At 36.8% G+C, this 16,681-nt stretch overlaps 1 protein-coding gene across 5 annotated transcripts in view; it reads left to right on the forward strand.

Annotated features, from left to right (window-relative positions):
* Positions 1–14,818, forward strand: part of KRAS (KRAS proto-oncogene, GTPase) — a 43,791-nt gene extending 28,973 nt beyond the window's left edge. For 2 of the 5 annotated variants that reach the window (XM_038399790.2, XM_038399754.2), the window contains exons 5-6: positions 4,436–4,559; positions 11,781–11,857. In XM_038399790.2, the coding sequence (XP_038255718.1) occupies positions 4,436–4,555 (120 nt within the window). In that variant the 3' untranslated portion in view covers positions 4,556–4,559; positions 11,781–11,857. Of the gene's footprint in view, positions 1–4,435; positions 4,560–6,221; positions 6,223–11,780 lie in introns of all 5 variants that reach the window. The other 3 variants (XM_043516341.1, XM_038399780.2, XM_038399764.2) reach the window with 3 other exon arrangements.
* The last annotated feature ends 1,863 nt before the right edge of the window (positions 14,819–16,681 follow it).

The following is a 16,681-nucleotide window of genomic DNA, read 5'->3' on the forward strand; positions in this document are numbered from 1 at the left end:
CACCATATTACAGATGAGCAGCTGTGGCCTAGAGAGATTAAGGTCAAAAGTTCTCACTAATTCTGGGTGTTCAGTTTGCAGGGTGGGTGATTTAAATTAGTGATTCAAATCACCAATTTTAACCATGATTTAAATCCACAAACAGGAAACCAATTAAGTAGTTGATTTTAATCTTGTTTTGCATTTGTACTTTCTGGTTATTTTTCTAAAGAAAGGTTGATGGTCATCTTTTGGTGACCATTAAAACATGGTCGATTTACAACTACGTAGAGCCTTTACACCAAATTTTTTCTTTTTGTTAACTGGGAGGATACACTATATATGTATGTATTTATTTAAGCAGTTTTTTATAGCTTGACCTACACTTACTCAAATTCTCAATTTTTACATTTTTTTATTATATTGGAAAATGGTGAATGGTTAATTTTTTACTTGTGTTTTGTGTCAAGATCTACTTGGATGGACATTAAACATTTTTAATTAAATAGAACTACCTTAAATGTGCTGAATACATAAACCTTTTCTTAAAGTATTTTGCATTTAACATTGATTTATTAAACAAAAGAGGTATTATCTGTAGTTAATGAATTGAACTGATTGTTTTCAGTCATGTCCTTCAAGATTTTAAAAGTAGCAGTGCTCACACCCTACCATACATTGTTTTTATTCATACAGTGGGAGAGGGAAAACAGGCTTTGTTGCTTTTTCAACTCCGTTGATTTTTTTGAACTAGTAATTGAACTGAATAACTGGCATGATGAAAATAGTCTCTCTTCACCTGCAGAAGAGACTCTGCTGTCAGAAGCTTACTTAGCACTTCAGCAAACTCTGATTCCAAGTGCTTAGCCAGCGACTTCCATCATTTCAGTGGTTTTACTTTCTTTAAAACTTGGCAGCAAACGTACTGTTTTAATATTTTCTGTTTAGTTAAATGATTTTAACAAGTGAAGGCCTTAACCTAGGTTGTCAATTTCAAATTTAATTTTAAATAGGTTTATTTTAAAAAAATAAACTTGTATTTATTTTAAATAAAAAATATCCAGTTTAAATAAAAATCCATTTTTTAGGTTTTTTAAAATTGATTTTTAATCACCCTGTACTAGATGTTCTTTTGCAAATAATGCTTAAAAAGAACAATATATGGATATACTATAGGCATTCTGGCTTATGTTCAAATAGCCTTTTATTTTTATAAACAGTCAGATTTTTAAACTAGCCATCTGACTATGTATGAGAAGTCTTCAACAGCATCTCGAATACACTGTGCTGCAAGGTCTTGTGTGTCATGGGCCTTTCATATGTTTAAAGTAGACTACTACTATACAGACATATGAACTTCTCCATTAAAGAGTATGTAATATATTTAATTTTGTAATTGCTTAAAGAAAAGTGACATACTGAAGGGCTATTTTTTTTTTTTTTTTTACTTTCTGGTGGTGCCACTTTGACCTTGAATTACCATCAACTTATTAACTTTATGAAGTGAGCCTAAAAGAGAAACAGTAATGCAAAGGTTTTTTTAAAGTATTAGTTGCTTTTTTAAATATATCACTGTGGTGACTGACTCTTTAAAAATTGTCCCTTGTGTAGATTGTCACACTAGTTAAACTAGCAAATATCTCTTGTTAAAATATGTTCTTTTTAATATGACTCCTCTTAACTAGAGTCCTAATGTTACATTCTTGGTGGCGGTAGTAGCAACTTCTTTTCTCTCTCTGTGTGTTTCTCTGCATCGCTAATGCAAAATCACACCTTCTGTTATTGGTGATGGGGACGTTGGAATTATGAAGTCAAATGAAGGCGCATTGTCTTATTTCTGATATCACAGCTACAGAATCAAATTTCATATTTGTTCTGCAAAACAGTAAACCCTAAGTATCTTGATTTCTACGCAGCATGTGCTCTGGCACACTGCAGCTGATCACTATTTATTCTCTCTCTGTGAATAAGATCCCCCCCACCTCCCAGGAAAACATGAAAATATGAGCTTTACTTGGCTTACATTTTTTGTAAATGTTCTTCTACAAACTACTAGATTTTAAATATAAGAATTGTCAGGCCATCAGTATTTTGTGGATATGAAGTTAAGCTCCTCCTCTTCTGAAGAGGGTAGATTTTATTTCATGAGCTTAATTTTATTTTATTTATCCATAAACAAACAAACAAAAGTACAGTGTGTTTCATCTTCAGGATCAGATGACTGTTGTTCAGAGAAACCTTCAGATAGCAAACTCCTGACTTTTGAATGATTAATTTTAAATATGATCTCCTGTGGCATCATGTATAGCAAATTAGAGTTAATAGCAGTATCAGTAAAGATTAGATTTATTTTTGTTTCCTGGGATTTTCTGCTGATCTCAGTTGCACAGTGCATAGATATGCTTTTAGACAATTTAATAATTCTTACATAAAGGTTTTAAAAACGTAATTATAAAAATTATAGGGGCAAACTGTGTGCATTAGCCAAAGTAGATTGAGGTTGAGGTAAACTAGTGTAATGTGTTCTCAACTCAAGTTCAACCTGTTTATGGAAAGTAGAGCCCACAATCCTTGTAGCTGAATGAATTGTGCTCAGCACAGGACCTGAAGTAGGTAGGTAGAACTGCAGCTTATTGGCTCTGCCAAATTTAAAGGCTCACCCAAAATGGTTGGCGCCAAGAGAGGGCAAACAAAAAGATGGCATACCTGTTTTTTTAGCCAATCCTGGGGCCAGCCATTTTGGGTTCCAATGCAACTTAAAACAGTCCCATAGATTTCAGTAGATCTTTGTGTGGGCCTTTAAATTTGGCAGAGCCAGTCAACTGCAGTTCCCTGAAGTAGCCATTTGGTAACTTTCGGTTGCTGATACACCTTTCTGTCTTTCAACTGGTTAATTATCTCAAGTTTTTTCCCAGTTTTTCTTTTATTGCTGAAGAGATGGCATATTCTCCCAATGCCCTAAACACAGAGCTGTGTGAGAGAGTGGGTGGGTGCTATAGAGTTGTCTATAGTGGCTGTGCTACTCAGATTGCCCTCATGATAGGGGATTCCTTTTTTTGGCTGGTGTGGCCAGCTTTACAGCCTCTGTACCACCACATTGCAAAGGTACCATAGCAATTGCCTCGATCTGGCTCAGACAGTGTAGACTAGAGCCACTTTTTGTGGTAACTTATGAACTTTCATCCTACAATCTGTAACCGAACTTGCTATTTCTCTACTTTGGAGAAATAACCTATGAGCAATAATATGCATGTTATTTCTGGTGTGGTGTAAATTGTTGACTCATTATTTTAGAAACAGAACATTTAATTCAAGGCACATTATTTTAAAGAGAGACTCTATGTATTTCATCCAGATATATTTTTCTGATAAAATTAGGGCTATCTGTACTGGTACCTTGGCTGGCAAATGAGTTCCAATTTAAAAAAAAAACAAAACCAAAAAAACCCAACCCCACCAAATAAAACCCCAAAACAACCAACCTGTGGTCACTTTTAAAAATTGAAAAATACAGCATTGAGTTAAGTATTGCACATATGAGCAAATGTTTCTTTGTATCTGTTCTTGAAATACGTAGCATAACCTTCCCTGATGTAAAGCTTTCATGTAGAGCTCTACATGAGGGCAAATCTTGCTACTTTAAAGGAGAGTAGACAGTAGCTTACGCACCCACTTGACCAAAGAATGCAAAGACCCCAAATTAGAGGTGTAGATCTGCCTACCTAAATAACTCCAAAAGATTGGAATAGGTGAAGGAGGAACCTTAAATAAAAACATGCTCCCCTCTTAGTTACCAAACTACTGTACTTACATTGTGCATTGAAACATTCACAATCCTAATATGTTATACAACTTTATCTGAGCAATACATAATGTTGATCACTCCCTCATCCCCCCACAAATTGGTGCATATCCTGTTTTGGCAAATTTCTGTCTTCCCACAAAAATGTTGAAGGGCTTTAAGCACAATGCAGCATAGTGGCTTTGCATCGCCCAGATCTTACTCCTTGATTTTAAGTCTGCCTCTAACTTGTTCATGTTCGTTTATAATAACATTTATCAAGTCAAACTTAACTCTCTCTCCTAAAGATGTTTTTAAAAATGCATAAATGCCAAATGTTTTCCCTAGCAAAATTGGGTACAGAAATAAGACTTAAAACTAACCTTTAAAGCAAGATGGGGATAACTCCAGTGGAGAGCATCAGTTAAAGAACACGGAGCCATGGAATCTATCGTGACAGTATAGACATGGCGCTCCTCCTTTCCTCTGATAGGCAGGCTCTCACTTTCTGTCTGCAGACTGAATATGAACACAGCCCTTAGAATTACTTGTGCTCCATATACCTACATTTCTCAAGTAAATCTCATACTTTCAGTGTTTTTTCTGTGATGGGTGTCCCAGTACATCATCTTTGTCAATAAAGCAGATTTTAAGGAGTTGTGTTTTACAATGCAGAGAGTGGAGGATGCTTTTTATACATTGGTGCGAGAGATTCGACAGTACAGAGTGAAAAAAATCAGCAAAGAAGAAAAGACTCCAGGGTGCGTGAAAATTAAAAAATGTCTTGTAATGTAACAGGGTAAGTTTTGTAATAGGGTAAGTTTTGCAAATTAATTTTGGGCAGAAAAGCTGATAATCAGTTTCATGTAAATTAGATATCTTATGGCTTCTCAGTAGTAATTATAGAATTTCAAAATATAATAAGTACAAAATTAATCTAACTTCTATTTTCCTTTATTAACATTTAATTTTGAGCTTTGGTTTTCTAGCAATAGAGTATTTTTTAAACAATACCTTAGCAGTTATTGGTCTGTTCTGTTTTGTGATTTTGACAAATGGGTAGGAGGAGATCCATACTCTGAGTGACGTGGGCAGACTACTTCATCTCCGTGCTTCCATAGTCTGTAAAATGGGTATCATGATATGTGCCAATTTAAGGGGGAGTGTTGTGAGGAAAAATGTATAGATTCCAGAGTAGTTAAGGTCAGGGATAGATCTTCAAATTGCTTTACAAATAGCTGATTCTCTCTTCAACTGTCTACATTTTCAGATAGAAACTGAAGTTAAATGCTTTCTCAGTGTGACAGACGGATAGTATATACATGGGAATTAGAACACAGGAGTTCTTGTGTTCTTGGGTCCCAAGCCTGTCCTCAGAGCGCACCTGTCCTGCCTCATTCCTGAGGTGAAATAATTCACTTTATCACTTCAGGAAATGCATCTGAATTCTTTCCTCCCCTATGCCATCAGATTTCATCAGACAAGTGATTTGGATGGGATGGGGGATGGAGAGCGGGAAATGTCTTTGTTGTAAAAGGAAGAGAAAAAGTTTTGTAAAGAGATAAGAAAAAATACAAATGTAAGTACAATATATAGCTATATTAATTATATCATCAAACAGTTTTTAATATTTTCTGGTTTATGTTATAAGAACTAAGAACCAAAGCAAAATGGGAAGAGAGAAAGATAACATTCAAGACATAGCATATCATCAAGAAGTAATGGATTCAGTCTGTTTCTATAACTCTTTCACCAGACCCTCAAAAGAGCTCTCTGTACACATTGCCGTTCTATAGTTATGTTGCCCTGGGTGCAGATCTTGAGTTATTCCTCCTCACATCACTTGACAGCTGGATGATGACTACTTTCTGTCCACTCTTTAGAACCAACCTTTGTCTTTGCCAGTTTGATTCTTGTCTCACTCGGAGCAGCATGCATGAAGGCAGTGGAGTCTGACTGTTGTTTGTGTCCTAAGCAGTGAAAGCTAAGGAAAAAGAAACTCCACCTCAACTGTGGCTCTTGGCAGTTGTGCTTTGCCATTGGGATCATGAGCATTTTATCTGACTTTTCCGAGGGCGGCGGTGGCGAGACTCCACAATCTCACTGGAATGAGTTAGTGGCTGAAGTGATGGCTATGAAAGACAAAAATCAAGCTGCATAGAAGTTCTCTCTAGAATATTGGCATAATGAGACAGTGGCTGAGGGCAGTTCCTCTGGCTGTGACTGACATTTCATGTACAGGGGAAAGAAGTCTTCCCTCAGATAGCCACGGACTTAAGTGGAAGTAGTACTTGAAGACTTCCTTAGGAAAGGGATATCGGGGAGTTCCCCAGTTCCTTTTCCTCTGGCCTGTAAAGTGTTTGAATGGGCCAATGAGTCATTTCTGGCTACTAAATCTTACTGGGAGGCTTTGAACTCCTCTCAGGAGTTCCTATAAAGGCTTGAAGGAAGTTTCCCTAAGGGTCAATACTGGTCTCTTAGTAAAAGTCTCTTCATTGCTTGGCACTGTCCTTTTCTCAAACATCTATAAAGGCTTTGGTGGGTCACTGTTCAGAGAAGGGAGAGGTATCTTATGACTTAGTGTCTAAGTTGACCCGCAGCCCCTGCTAAGGAGTAAAGTCTTTAAAGAGGATTGAAAACAACATGGTGGTGTGGGTTTTATTCTCTTTGTTCAGGATTCCCTTCTAGTCCATCCATCAATCTAGCAGATCATGCAGAGCACCTACATCACTCCTCACACCTGAATTTTTGCTAAATCTGCACAGGCCATATATGCTCCCAGAAGATTTGAGAGAGAAATGGCTCTCCTCACCTAGATTCTGCAATTATGACTTGCTCAAAAAAGACATGTCATTTATGGAGTATATTGGCTTAAAGGTTTTCTTTGTATTAAATTTGGAGTTTACTGCTAGAAAGTTCCACACAGACTTCTCCCTAGTGGTTCACTGGGCGTTATGGATTTAGCCATGATGTGGGACAATAGCTTATCCAAGCTCTGTATGATAGCTGTTCACTTCAAACTGGTTAGACTTTTTCCTCCCCTTTTTTAAAAGAAACTTATTCCATTATATTTTCTTTAGCCTTTTCTTCAGGGAAAAGTAGTCATGCCTTTGCACTTAGGATATAGGAGAGAGAGAAACTGGAGATTATTTCCTAAATATAAGCTTAGTTCTGGTATTTTGGAAAGGGGCAGCTTTCTTTTGTGCATGTACCTGGAAGTAGACCCAAGCCTTCCTTCTCAGCCCTAAGTAAAGATTTTGGGCTGTGTTGATCTTTTCTGTCTGTGGACTTGTTTGGGAAAGAGGCTAGAATCTCATTTTCTTTGTTTGCTTCCCACTGAGAATCTCCTCAGACTCTTGGATTTCCATTTCCATGTGTCTTGAGGGTATCATTTCTCTCTTCGCTTGCTTCCCAGAATAGTAGGCTTCCCCCAGATCAGGAGAAACCTTTTGACAAATTTCTGGATGCCTAGTTCTATCCTCCCTAATGTTTAGAATATAAATTGCCTGAGAGGCAAGTCTGTTTGGTTTGAGAAGATCCTAGGATGCCAGCTCAGTTCAGGGAAACATGATCATTAGGTGAAAATAACTTCCACGTATATGCCCTTGAGGTGTGATCAGTCATGTTAACAATCTTAGCATTTAGAAGGCTAAGCTGGAGAAAACGTGCTCATAAATCTGATGGCACATCAGTAGCTGAATACCTGAATCATCATGGTGGCACAAATAATCCACCCTGCTAAGATGCTGCCCTTTCTTAGAGTATGTCTGCATGGCAAAATCAACACACACCCCCCACACTGCCCCCCGTGGCAGAGTGTCTCAGAGTCTGGCTCTACAGACTCTTGCTATGGCACTAAAATAGCTGTGTTGACATTTGGGCTCAGGCTTTCAAGCCCAGGTAGGGGTGGTGGGTTTCAGTCTGCACAGCTATTTTTAGTGCTGTAGCCAAAGCCCTGAGAGCCCAAATCTGTAGACCCAGGCTGAGACTTGCTGCTGTGTGAGTTATGTTTTGTTTTTAGCTGGATAGACATACCCATATTCTCCACTCAATAAGACTCCACTTATTCTGGGACAGCTTAACTGTACAGCAGACCGGCTAAGCAAATCCAAGGAGAACGGTCCGCAAAGATTGAAGCCTTTCAGCAGATATCCAGAACCTTGGGAAAACTGTTTGCAACTACATGCAATGTCAAGTGCTTTCTTTGTCAGCCAACCAAGCCCAGCAATGTTGGTCCAGAACACATTTGTTATTTCATGAAACTTGTCCCGGTTTATGTATTTTTTCCCTTCTTGGTCATCATGGGACACTTAAAAAAAAAAAATTAGGATTTTAAAAAAATAGCTTGTGGAAGTTTGATATGCCTACCTGCTGATGCTGACCTGAAGGACAAAATTCCTTTGGTGTTATGCCATAAAGCAGGAGACACCTATGTGCATCTGGCTGACTTTGTCTGTGACAAATGAACAAAACGTTTTAACTAATGTAAAACCTACAAAGGATACCTTACTTGAAAATGTTAATCAGTAGCATTCTTTTACAGTTGATTGCCTATCTGAGCATAAAGTTAAATGTAAATTAGGTAGTGAGATGACAGTGATGGTCTTATTAAAAATGCAAATATAGAAGCTTTGTTTGAACTTAATCTTTTAAGGGGTTCGTTAATTATTTTCAGGCTGTGAACAAAGTTGTTTTATGGCCTTCCCACCCAACTCCAAGATGTGCAAATTTGCAAGCCAATAATGATGATTGCATGGTAATTGTAGTGTATACTTCCAACGTGGAAGGGGGACACAATTAGACCCTTCTTTTTGTACTACAAGTTGATTCAGGGCCTCTTTAAACAAACAAACCAAAACCAAAGTTTAGTGGTAGAATCCAGTTGATAGGAAAAAGGAGCGTTTTGACATTGAGCTACTTAACAGTTAAACTACTTTAAGTCTTAAACAATGTCGAAATATTGTCATTTTCTTAGTATGAATGCAGGATAGAAGCTGATGTATGATCCTACGCTGGGCTCTCTGATTGTGAATTAAGTTCTCTCTTTTGGAGCATGGCCAGTAGGAATCCTTCCAAACACTGACTGTTTTTTTTAATTTTAAAATATGACTTAAGCTGAATAGAGCACTAAATGAATTTTCTCACGGTTGAACTGAATAAGGTGACTGCTGCTTAGTTGTATATCTATCAAAAACACTTCAGGACTAAAACAAGAAGGATGATAATCATACACTGTTGTATTCTGCACATATATTTTTTTAGACCAGGGTCCTGGATGATGCTGTGTGGCAGAATTCTAACAGATTTCTGGATTTATGTACAAATCCTTCCCAGTGTTGAAATCTTTAGAGATGAATTTTTTGTAATACTTGTTTAAAAAATCAATGTTTCATTAAAACAGTAAGCTAAATAAAGTAAAACTATATATTGAAGATGACCTGAAGAAAAGGCAGCAATATCTAATGCCATCTTTTAAGACACAGGTTAGAGCGAGAATTCCAAAACCCAATACACAGAGAGATTTCAGTAGGAGGCCAGATAGGCTGTGTGATTTGTGGAAACAGTTGCATACTCCCATATGCAATATTCTATTAGCCAGACTTAGTACTATCAAATGATTTGAGGCTCCTCCTTAGCTGTTCTTGTAACATTGTCAAGTGTATCCATGTTTCATATGTATAACCTGAAATTCTCAGACATTAAAGGATAGATATATGTGCAAATGCCTGATTTTAATTCATAAATTTGCCAGCACATTTGAGGAGGTCTGCTGAGAAAGTGGCTTACTGTCACTTACTCTTTATTCGAGGAGTCTTGTGTAAAGCAGGACTTTGGATAACTTTCCCCTTCAACTTTAGGACAGTGTGCTGCAACCCAAATTTTGAAATAACGTTCCTTATCTACAGGTAACCAAAGTAAGTGTCTGGGGTTAAATGAAAGGTAAAATAAGGCCTCAAGTTAATTTTGAATTGATGGTTCTTTATTTTATTTTCACCTTTTAAAAGATTCTTGAACTGAGTCTTGATACAGTGTGCCCAATTATCAGCCAGTAGGTGCTTTAAAGAGAATTTACAGCAGAACCAAAATCAGTTTAATGCAAATATTCTCTTAACTGTTTAAGATTTGATCTGCAAAACAAAGGATTCGATACTGTAAGCTGAAATGCCATACTTAAGTCTCCCCCTAGTGTACAAGTTTAGTAATACACGCTCTGTAAAATTATCCTGTTTTGCAGTATCTGCAGAAGGCACAGTAGAATGAATTTCAGCCTTAACTGTGAATCTCCTTACTTTCTTTGAGGTTAAGGTACTTAATATTGTTTGAATATCGCTTTTTTATGGGTTAATTTCTGTGCATTTATTTTAACAATAGCTTAAAAGAAAGTGGTGGAATATTTTTGTGGAAGTTTCAGTGTTTTGTTACACTTTGCATTTAGCACCTTTCATCTGTGAGGATCTTAGACCACTCTACAAATGTTAATGACTTCCTCTGAGGAAGATGGTATTCCTTACGTTTTACTGATGGGGAAACTGAGGCACTGAGTGGTCATCTTGCTCCGGCTCAAGGGTGTAGTCTGTGGGGAAAATGGCATGTAGAGCTCTTGATGCCAATCCAGCACTCTAACCGTGAGATTATCCTTTGGCCCTTTGCAGCGAACTGTAATACATTTTTTGCTCTGTTGGTTAATGGAGACTTAATACTGTAGTATGTACGTTTTAAAATTGCCTATCTAGCTACAGCACCATTATCTTATCTAGATACAGATTATTTCCCTAGATATAGGTTATTATGGATTCATATTGTGCCATTATTCTGACTGTCTTTCAGACTTGTAAATCAGATATTAACATTTGTCTGAGTTTTACAACAGAACTGTACTAATTCTCACTAATTAATGAGAGAGTTTGATTTCTAATTTTTTAAAAAGTGAACAAACATTTAAAAAACTAGGGTACTGCACAACATACTATTCTCACTTTATTTTGACCATTACCGTTTATTTTGTATTTGGAATAGTTCATAGTGTACTAGTAAACGTACTTAAGTATGCCGAAACATCATTGGAGCACTCTGCTGTGAAACCCTGAGGTAGGGAGAAATGGCCAATGTTTGAGTGAATTGGTGAAGTACAGAGTGGCTAGGATTCTATTCTAGTTAACGATCCTCTCATAGAGGTATGCAGGTACTGAAGCTGTTACAATGTATTGTAAATGCACATTTGTTTGAAGGAACTATTTGCTTTTTGATATAGATCTCTTTAAATGGCGTATCCTTCAAACTTTCCCTATAGTTAAATCTACTCAAACATATACACTACTATTTTTGAATAAAACTGTAATTAAGTACAGGTACTATTTTTAAGGGGCCCAGTCTACTCCTATTGGTATCAATGGGAGGGCTTTTAGCTGTTGCCTTCAGTGGGAGGAGGAACTTGCAGTGTGCATGTGTGTTGCCCTTTATTTGCGGTTAGCAATTTAGGATGTAAGGGTCTATAGCTGATGATAAAGAACTTGTTTCAGCTCCAGTGGTGGTAGTCTTTGTTTTAGCTGTACAGCTCGATTTCTGGACCCCCTTTTGCAGATGTGTGGCTTGTTACTCTGGTATAGCAATATGTAAATTCATAAAAAACAATGTAGTGGAGAATTGAGCCTCACTTTCTTGTGTAGCAAATGAAAATGTGTATATTACAAAAACAAACAAAAAAACCTCACACTAACCTGGCAACTTCCAAAAATGAAAAGGTTTCCAAAAATCAATGAAGATTGCTGAGTGACAACATATGTGCCTGTTGTTGTATTTATAGAACCCAAACACCTAAAAGCACAGAAATTAATAATTAAATAAATCTACAGTTTGATTATAAAAATATGCATACTTCATCACAACACCCAATATACATATTCTTACTAAACGGCAACATTAATATGAACCCGCAGTGTTCAGATGAAAACAAACACTACCCAAATGAGTACATAAATCATGTTAATTTGGTCTTATAGCCACATATGTTTCTTTACAGGGTGTCGATGATGCCTTCTATACGTTAGTTCGAGAAATCCGAAAACATAAAGAGAAGATGAGCAAAGATGGTAAAAAGAAGAAAAAGAAGACAAAGACAAAGTGTATAATTATGTAAATACAATTTATCCTTTATTCTTAAGGCATACTTAAGAAAGTGATTTTTTGTACATTACACTAAATTATTAGCATCTGATTTAGCATTACTTAATTTTCTTTCTGCTTCATGAACCTGAATGCTTGTTTTACATGACAGTGGAAGCTTTATTCCTCTTAAGTGCCAGTATTCGTTGAGTGTTGGTTCTTGAACTAGCAATGCCCGTGGAAGAAAAAAAACAAACCCTGAGAATTTTCTTAGGATTTTTTGGTGCATGCAAAGCTGCTAACTTCCTATTTTTCTTACCAATTGTGAACTTTAGTTGTGTGTGCAAACAAAATAATGAATATGCTCCACAGGCTCTTATATCGTTACTGTGGTTTTTTTATCTGGTTGGATAAAAGGACTAGTTAGTGTAAGAAATTTGTATTTCCGACTTGTTTTCTTTTATTCTAGACTGACTGCAATATTGAGAGACCAGAAGCCTTTATAGTCTTCCTATAGATTCTGCTTCTAGGCATCTAGTCTTGTAGCATTTCAGATCAACTTCAATGAATGTAAAGATATAACTTTCACAAAGTTTTTCACTGCAATTTGTCATGGTCACTCCTTAAATACTATATTTTTTCTATAAAAAAGAAAAATTAAAAAAAGACAATAATGCACATCTGGCAATGGAAAAAGTAAAAGTTCTAATTAAATTGATTTGCTATTTTAATGCTTTTCTTAAGACTTTCACTAACTTTTTGTGTCAGGAGACCCAAGGTTAAATCCTGGCTCCTCTGGCAAACTTCAAAGTAGTTTCAGTAGAGTCTGGATTTCACCCTCAGCGTCACTACTAAGAAATACTGGAAAGCCTTAACAAATGAGTAATTCAGACACTTATAAAAGTTAATTCATACGTTGATTCAGAGTTTAATCCTAAGAATGAGGTCAGGACCTCTAGCTTTATAGATGTCAGAACCATTTTTTCAAGAGTGGCATTAAATATTTCCAAATGCCGATTTTGTGTATAATAGGGGAGGCATTTTAAAGTCCAGTAATCTCTTTAGATTCACTAACGGCACTTGAATTCAGCTGCTTCATACAGATTAGTTGGAAACCCACTATGCCATAAATATGGGGATGATGGAGAATTTGCACAAACATTCAGTAGGCATAGCTGATATTATGGTTTCCAGAGCCAATGTTGTTTTGTGTTCTGCTGTGATTCTTGTGAAATACTAATTTTGTTTCACAGATTAAATGGTTGTTTAGTGGCACAAAATGTCAAGATTGTTACATATCGAAACCAGGTTTTCAGTGTTGTTGTTCCCAGAGTAATTAAGTTTTCTTGTGATTTTTCTGATTGGAGTTAATCCGTTATTTTGAAGAAGCTTTCATTTGCAGTATATCAATAGTTTGGTTAATCTGCACCAAAGTGAGAGCCAGTTATCTAGTGTTGCCAACTCTTGTGATTTTTATCATGAATTTAGTAAATTTGATGTTTTTCTTAAGGCCCCCACTCCTGGAGTTGAGTTGAGTTTACATGAGAATCTTAGCTTGCTTTTTTCATGTGTCTAGTCTTCATAGTTGCAGGGAAGAGCTTGAAAATGTGACTCAACTGTATGCTAAATGATTGAACAGCAGAAGGCAAATAATACACAACATGTATTGGTCTTTAAAACCTTGTGATTTGTTGAGGCCTGAAGCATGAGTTTTCAGTGGTCATGATAGGCAAAACTGTTGTTCCCAAGTTATCCTGAAACTTTTAAACAGTTTGCACACTGAGTTTTTCATAGAGTAGGATTTTCATGTAGCAGCGTAATTTAAAACACATGTACAATATCAAAGGTACAACTACATGTGCAAGATGACCTCTTATTTCTACACAGGAAGCAGTAGTGGCCATATTTGAAGGAGAGCTGCAATGGTGGCTAGGGGTGTAATAAACATATTACCTGTATTTCTGCATGACCCAGCCACACCAAATTTAAGGGAAAGCATTTTTTAATTTTTAAAAAAATTCTTTCCTGAGCTGCAGGGTATACTTCATACATATGGCCAAAAAGGGGGGAAAAAATACTGAAAGGTGGTGGTGGGAAAACATTGTTACATCCTAATTTAGGACCAATAGGAAGTGGGAACAAATCTCTGTAGATGTTGTAAACATCAAGTGTTTTATTTGCAACTTCTAAGTTTTTAAAACATCTTGAGGTTGAGATTTTGTTGGTTAATTGCATATTTTTAGACACTACTATCAATGTATTGGAAGAACATAGCAGAAGTGGATAGTGTAACTTGAACAAACAGAAGAAATAAAATCTTAACTCGTGGCTTTTTGTAACTGAGTCACACGGCATGCAAATTTAGGGCTCGTCTAGACACAGTTTTTATCGATTTAACTAAATTGGTAGAAAAACTTATTTAGCTAAAATTGGTGCAGCTTTCAAATGTGGATGAGATTATCAGTATAAAAATATTTATACCAAGATAGCTTATTTTAATAAATTTAATCTGTAAACTACCAATTCATTTGAATAGATATTAAAACTGTTTAGACCAGTCTTTGTGATCTAACTTTCACAAAATACGCTCATCCTTGCCACTGTTGTGCAGTTTTGTCTTAATATTTGTAGAGACTTATTTGTAATATTTGGTGAGGCATGTTGAATTGCAGCTTGCACAAGTTGATCTAATAATTATTCTGTCTTTCCCTATTTGAAATGCTTTCGAAGAACAAATCCAGATGCTATCTTTTTCTGATAGTAACTATTAAATGAACATGTGAATTCACTTACTACATTAATACATTAGATTTCCAATGCCTGATAGTAGCTTTATGTAACTTTTGGTAAACACCTTTTTTTAAAAAAAGGTTATCAGTTAACTTAAAACTGAAATTTTACTGTTTTGATTTTTTTAATCTATACAGTGTCCTAAAATCTTGGTTGGCTGAGATTGTTTAAAAAAAAAAAAACATATAAAATGCTATTACTGTAATAGTATTTCTCTAATAGGTAAGTTGCTACATTAACTTCCATTCTTTTGTCAGTACTATCAAGCAATACAACTATTTCCTTCTAAAGCCATCAAGCTGTGGCTCTTTTTTTGTAAAGTCTACATAAAGCTACATAGGCAGTAATCTTTCCTAATAATTCCACTGTCTTGTGTTTTCATGTTGAAAATACTTCTGCTTTTTCCTCTTGAGTGCCAACTTCTTACTAGAACAATTTCTTAATGTAATATGTTTACCTGGAATGTATTTTAACTATTTTTGTATCGTGTAAACTGAAACATGCACATTTTGTACATTGTGCTTTTTTTGATGTGGAACATATGCAGTGTGATCAAGTTTTCCCATCATTTGGTTGTGTGACCTATGAATATTAGTCAAACAAGACATTAAATTAAAAGAATGACCACTGTTTATACTTTTAATGTTTTATAGGAGTATGTGCTGTGAGGTGATCTGAAATTTGTCATTTTTTTTGTCAAATTGTACTGCTCCTATTTATTGTAATGTAATAAAAATAGTTATTGTGAACTTTTGTTGGTATTTAATTCATTGCTCCTTCCAATAAATGAAATGCTAATCTCTATAAAGTACCCCATGAACTTCATTTATTTGGCAGCCCCTCTCAATTTCTCTTGCTGTTTTGATTGCCCATCAACTTTTGTGAAAACCTCCCCCCCGCCCCATGACTTTCCTTTTTGAAAGCTGTAATGAATAAATTTGGGCAAAACATTCTAGGACACTAGTCCAGGACTTTGTTGCTTGTGTATTACTATAAGACCCTATTTTCAGTTGCTTGTAACTTTGCCAAATAATTTGGGCTGAAATTTTCCATGCTGGGTGTCTGCTGCTGCTTATTATTTATTTAATAACTCTAGCCAAAATGGTTCAGCTGTTTGAGAATGAAGCTAGGGAAAAGTACATTGTTTTGCCCAAGTTTAAACATTTCTGGCAACCTTTTCTCTGAACTATATTAGTGACCCTGTGCTTTTGGAGCAGGGACTAGAAATTTGGCAGAGGTGGCCTCTGCCAGAGGTGCTCGTTTTGCTACTATCCCAGTGAAAATCTTCCCAAATGTGGCCAGATTCTAAGCCTTTGGGGGAAAAAAGTCACAATTCACACATGCACAGACTTGCTAGAGCTTTGTGGCTATATTCCCTGAAGATTCTGTCCACACTTGGTGTGCTCCAACCAGTGGCTGGGCAGGACTTTCCCTATAATTGGATTTCTAGGCTCTTGCTACCTTGGCACCAGAACTGAGAGCATGAAGCCCCTTTTCTGTGCTCTCGATGTTGCCTGATTCAAATGCAGAGGGGCAGAGTAGTTTTGGATTGGGAGTGGGAGAGGGAAGATGGGACAGGGAATTGGAGGGGGAAAGACTGGGCCTGGTTGGACAAGGAGAATGGCGCTGGGGAGTGAAATGAGGGGAAGGAGGCCTGGAAGCCAACAGACGGAGGGTAGAGTTAGCTTAAATGAAGAGCTGAGGAGTGGAGGGAGAGACTGGAACTGAATGACTCTATGGTGATGGCAGCGGTGGTGGGGCATGATGAAGATCCAGGGTGTGTGAGGAGAATTGGGACTTACTGAACAAAGAAAGTAGGGAAAAGGAGCCCCAGGGGAGAAGTGCAGGACACTAAGATTGGACAAGGAACCAGTTGGGACTAGCTGGGCAAGGAAACTGGGACTGAGATAAGAAACTTGAGGGGAGACTGGGAGGAGGAGCCAGAGGTGGGTAAGAGATCAGGCTAGGGCAGGTTGGAGGGGATTGAACAGGAGTCAAGCTTGGGGAGAAAGTGCAGAAGTTTGTGCC

The sequence above is a fragment of the Dermochelys coriacea genome, chromosome 1 (assembly GCF_009764565.3).
Source record: "Dermochelys coriacea isolate rDerCor1 chromosome 1, rDerCor1.pri.v4, whole genome shotgun sequence".
Classification (NCBI taxonomy): Eukaryota; Metazoa; Chordata; order Testudines; family Dermochelyidae; genus Dermochelys; species Dermochelys coriacea.